Consider the following 5,192-nt stretch of genomic DNA (forward strand, 5'->3'; position numbering starts at 1 on the left):
ATAGAAATTTCATTCAGAAAACAAAATAGGGGGTCATTCTAAAGCCACTTACTATTTTGAATCAAGAAGCAGAGTACTTTGAATATGAACTTTTAGAAAGATGTGTATCCTGAAAGTAAAGGATGGTCAGTGCCTGAGGAGCTATAAGTGCCTTACTTGGGACCAACATGCTGGTTTAGCAACCTAATCTTCCACCTACAATACCAGTATCCCATATGGGCAGCAGTTTCAGTTCCAGCTATTGCAATTCCAACTCAATTACCTGTCAAAGGCTTGGGAAAGCAGAGGGGGATGGCTCAAGACCTTGGGCCCCTGAACCCATGTGGGAGACTCAAAAGAAGCTCTCGAGTCACAGCCTTGGACAAGTTTAATCATGGCCATTAGTGGCCATTTGAGGAGTGAGCCAGAGCAAAGAAGCTCCCTCTCTCCTTACCTCCCATTATTCTTTCAAGAAAATTTTAAAAAGAAAAAGAGAAATAGAAATGCCTTCACTGTCTTAGCCAGGTTCCTCAGGGCTCGGCACAAGGCCTGTAGACTCCGTGTGTGGCTCAGGAGACTTTGCTGTTGCCAAAAGCCATCTGAATCCGGGTGGAGAGCCAGGAACGAGTGCCCTTTGTTCCTGCATTCAGTGGTAGCAGCGGTCGGGATTTCCTGGTGCATACTAATGGCAGGAAAACCCCAACTGCCCAGCAGCAAAGGGTTAAAAACTATTCTGGAAAGCATCTCATGTTCTGAGAAGCTAAATTACATATATATACACATACAAATAAACTACAACTACATAGCACCTGGGTAAACAAATTGTGGCCAAACAAAGGCCACACCATTTGCAAAAGGGAATCTAGAAAACATTTGCTTTTGGGAAGTTTGTATTACTTTTACTTTTTTTTTTTTTTTAAACAAAGTAGTTTGGTTCGAAGGAAATAGGAACAAAATACAATATTAATGTGGTTGTTGAAAATGAGATTTCAGTTCTTCTCAGAAGCAAAGGAGTTATAGAGACAGAGGGACATAGAGCTACTACAGCATCATTTTTAGTTCAGAAGTTAACACTTTCCAGAAAAAAATGTGGCTCTGGGATACACTGAAAATTTAACATTGATTGTTTTCCCTCTATGGGGTTAAAGCATCACTAGTGATGGTAGTTCAGAAGCTCTTGAATTCCAAGCCATTATAAGCCATATTTTCTAATCCAACTGAACAACCAGAAAGGCATGCTACAGAGGAACTATGCCAAACATACTTCACCTGGGTATTGTGTGGCTAAATGGCTTCTCCCTGCAGGCAAAACATCATGACATTAGGGCTGTGGGTCCCTATAATTTAGAGGAAATCTATTAAGTTGGAATCACAGAACTTTTCAGTTTTTAGGTAAAAACTTATATAATCAGAAACTAATCATTCAAGCCAGTATTTTTTATTTTTTCTAAGTGAGATCAAGCTGGGATTCCATGCACAAAGTGAAAGGAGTGAGGAGCAGAGACACAAATATTAAAGCTCTGGCAGAAAACAAAATGCCTGACTACAATGAGTGAGGTTCCCAGTGTAAACAGAAAAAATAAAAATAACAAACAAAAAACTGAAATTGCAGTTCAGAAACTAATCTTGACTAAGAGATAATGACCTTTTTGTTAATTATAGCATAGGGAAAATATCAGGTGGGGTAAGAGTAATGTAGCCACTGGATTACAATTCAGAAACAATTGTAGCATACCCTAAATTACAGAAAAACATAAGATACCAGCTTTTAGTGCCTGCGTTATTAGTCACTATTAAAAATACATGCAAATCAAATTATGAAAAACACCAATAGCACTTCTTACTTGTATATTCAAACTTACTAACAAATGCAGCAAAAGAAACCCATGGAATTATGTTTTTGTGATAATTGTTTTCTCTGTTTATAACTTTGTTAAGGATATACAATTTCCCAATCAATCCTGCACATTAAAAAATTCATTTATAGCCTAAAGAATCTTGATGACATAAAGAATTATATTGCACTGGAAATGCTACCAAATATTGTAAACCCATATAAAGCATATGCATTGAAAATTAGCATATGAATGAGGGTGATCGTTTAGAACACACACTCCCTGAAATAATTATTAAACACCAAAGTCTTATGCATTATTTACTACTGATTTCTGGACCTGGTGATATCCACTACCAACTGGTGTCATCCTTGTGCAAGGGCCCTTTAAAAGATGAGTGAATGAAAGCATAAATGGAAACAAAGGAGGGGCCGTAAGAATCACAAGTACTATCAGAAACAACATTCTTTATCAGTTTTGAATATTTCATAGCTCCAGCTGGAGAAAAATTTGTACAATATTTCAATGTGTTCTGTACTTAAAACTCAAACTTTTATCTAACATTTTTGTTATAATGCTAATGAGTACAAAATGCAACATATAACAAATATAAAGATGCCACAAGCTAAGTACAAATAATATAGTGCAAGATTTACAAAACAGAAGCATAATAAAAGCCATTATTATCCATTACTAAGTATTCCAGCCTATGATCTCATAAATCAAAGCTCTTAGCTGCCTGGATTCATATGTGACTGTGTTCTTTCCAATATGCATTCTTTCTTCTTCCAGGGGTTGTTCTATAACAGCAGGTATGTTTCTACCGTAAAGTTCACAGTTCTCTAGAAACTGAACACATTCTTGAATGACACTGTCGCGTAGCATGATTGTGTGTTTTGACATGTTTTCTAATAAAGACAAGAAACATCTCTTAGCATAATACCAGGTATCAGTGCCCAGTTTTTTATTATAAGGTTCTAAGCTTTTGATCACTCGAGAAATGCCAAAATCGTAATTTCCTTTGGCACAATACAGTGTTCCTATCACCAGATTCACAATGCACAGATGATAGGTTTTCTTATCTGGGTCATCATAGGAGAGCTGCTCTTCCTCTTTCTCAATCTTCCTCATCAACTCTTCAGCCTCCTCATTTTGACTTGTCATAATGTAGGAAACACACAGGTTCGCTAATACAACAGCGCTGACATTGAGGATGTTATCGTAATGCTTCTTGACTATGGGCTCATAAAACCCGATGGCTTCTTTGTACTTGTTTTCCTGCATGAACAGAACATGAGCGACATTCAGCTTCCACACGTCGTGGTCGTTACAGAACTCCACAGATTTGCGGAAGATCTTCTCCACCATCGAGTAATTCTCAAGGTTCCAGTAGATTTTTGCCTGAGCCATCAGCACGGGGATGTACTTCTCCAAGGTGTCGTCGTACTCATTCACTGCCTTTTTGATCCCTTCATCGTCTCTGCTGTGTCTTGCTTCCTGTACTTGTATGGTGAGTTTGCGGAGCTGCTCTGTCAGCATCCCTGCCAGCCCGTCTAGCTTAACGAAGGCTTCATCGGGAGCTGTCTGGCAAGTGATCATGGCATCTAAAAAGTCAAAGAGATAGGGCGTGAGGAACTTGTAGGTCAGATGGGCATTTTCTGCCAGGACATCTGCAGCCAGGTCAAAATACTCGTATTTACAGTAGAGCAGCAGCAGGTTGCCGAAAGTCTCTGGCGGGAAGGGGTTCTGTTGAAGCAAAAACTGGAGCTTCTCAAAGCCTTCTGTGGGCTTGGCATCCATGTTCATTAGTGCCTGGTTGTGCAAGGTCACAGGGTCTAACTCCTCCTCTGACCTGGGGGGCATGTCGGTGAGGGCTTCCTGAGCAGCCTCATAGTTTCTCAGCTGGTATTCAATGGCTGCCTTGAGGTTGAAGGCTTCCACCAGGGCAGTCTGGTGCAGGACTAACGTGTTTCCAACACTGCGGACATCAATGCCCTCAGTGGTCATGCCCACACCTAGCTCTGGGTGCTGGCGGATGCCATGCTCAATAATGTCGGCGATATGTTTTAGGGCTGAGGCATACTGCCGGCTGCTGTAATAAGCCAAGGCCAGGTTGTAGGAAAGGTCAGGCCGATAGCCCGAGGCCTGCAGGGCAGCAAAGAACTTGGAAGACGCAGCTTCGTACTGTCCCTCCTTGTAGAGCAAACAGCCCAGGTTGACCTGGCCATCGGGATCATTCTCTCCGCCCCCGTCTTCTCCACCCTCACCACTGAGCAGCTGCTCCACCAGGCTCCTGGCGCCAGGCAGGTCGCCCTCGCTGTACTTGATGGCAGCTTGCAGCCGGAGCACCCGGTTGTGGTAGGTGGGGTTGTCCAGCAGGAGGAAGGCGACCCGGGTGGCCTCTGGGAAGAGGCAGGCCTTGTACAGGGCCTGGGCCTGGTACAGGCGGTACTGCTCGAGCTCTGGGTGCAGCTGGCTGAGCTGCTCATAGCACTCGGCGGCCAGCGCGAACTCCTGCAGGCGGTAGTAGCAGTAGCCCAGCAGGGAGAGGCCGGCGCGGCTCTTGGGGCAGCGCTGCAGCTCTCCGCCCAGCAGCTGCACGGCCTCGGCATACCGGGCATCCCGGATGAGCCGGTACACGACCGCCGTGAACTCCCCATCCGGAATCTGCGAGCTGCTCAGCCCCGCCATCTTTGCCAAACTGTCTGCTGTAACTCGTTACCGCGGCAACGCGGCCACCGGAAGCGGAAGTCTTTTCTGAATTGAATTTACCGCGAACGGAATCCCGTAAGAGAGAAAAAAAAAATTAACTGGCGTTGTCTCTCAGTTCCTGCTTTTTGTTACTTCGAAAAAAAAAAACTTGTTAGTACTGCGGGGTGGTGTCAGTCATACAAGGAAAGGAAACTCTTCCGGGACCTACCTTCCGGCTGGCGCCGTGCCCATGGTGGTGCCGGGGGGGGGGGGCGGTCCTGGCCGCGCAGCCTGCTGGGAGTTGTAGTCTCTGCCTCACAGACCTCAGAGCTTTGTGGAAAATGGGGCCTCACTCAGGTCCTGTTCGCGAGGAGGTCCATTAGCCTTTTCTCGCGTGTCTTTTTGGTCCCTCGTGCGGTGGGAAGAAAGTGAAACGACCAGTGCGGTAAAGCGGATTTTTTCCTTGGAACTAATCTAGAATTAGGGTCAGTTCTCTTCATGCTGTGCTTTGGGCACACTTTCTTAGAATGGAAGGACGCAGCACCAAGAATATTAATTATATTCGTTTCTAGAAGTTGAAGTAAAGGGGAAGGTGTTGTCAGGCTTAGCCAGGACTGGCAGAGAATGGGTCCCCTCCCCGCCCCCCTAGGGTCCCTTAACAACCAATGCCCCTGAGCAAAGGCAGGC

General features: G+C 44.5%; 1 protein-coding gene across 1 annotated transcript; it reads right to left on the reverse strand.

Annotated features, from left to right (window-relative positions):
* Positions 1 to 1,407: 1,407 nt before the first annotated feature.
* TTC30B (tetratricopeptide repeat domain 30B) lies at positions 1,408 to 4,563 on the reverse strand. Its single transcript, XM_040971784.1, has one exon. It carries the CDS (start codon positions 4,503 to 4,505, stop codon positions 2,508 to 2,510), a length of 1,998 nt encoding a protein of 665 aa, XP_040827718.1. The 5' UTR covers positions 4,506 to 4,563; the 3' UTR covers positions 1,408 to 2,507.
* Between the last annotated feature and the right edge of the window lie 629 nt (positions 4,564 to 5,192).

Source organism: Ochotona curzoniae, unplaced genomic scaffold (genome assembly GCF_017591425.1).
Source record: "Ochotona curzoniae isolate NIBS_2020 unplaced genomic scaffold, NIBS_Ocur_1.0 contig_2210, whole genome shotgun sequence".
NCBI classification, from domain to species: domain Eukaryota; kingdom Metazoa; phylum Chordata; class Mammalia; order Lagomorpha; family Ochotonidae; genus Ochotona; species Ochotona curzoniae.

What these genes read in the sequence shown, in the direction of transcription:
- TTC30B (XM_040971784.1), bottom strand. Translation starts at nt 4,505, where the DNA reads ATGGCGGGGCTGAGCAGCTCGCAGATTCCGGATGGGGAGTTCACGGCG.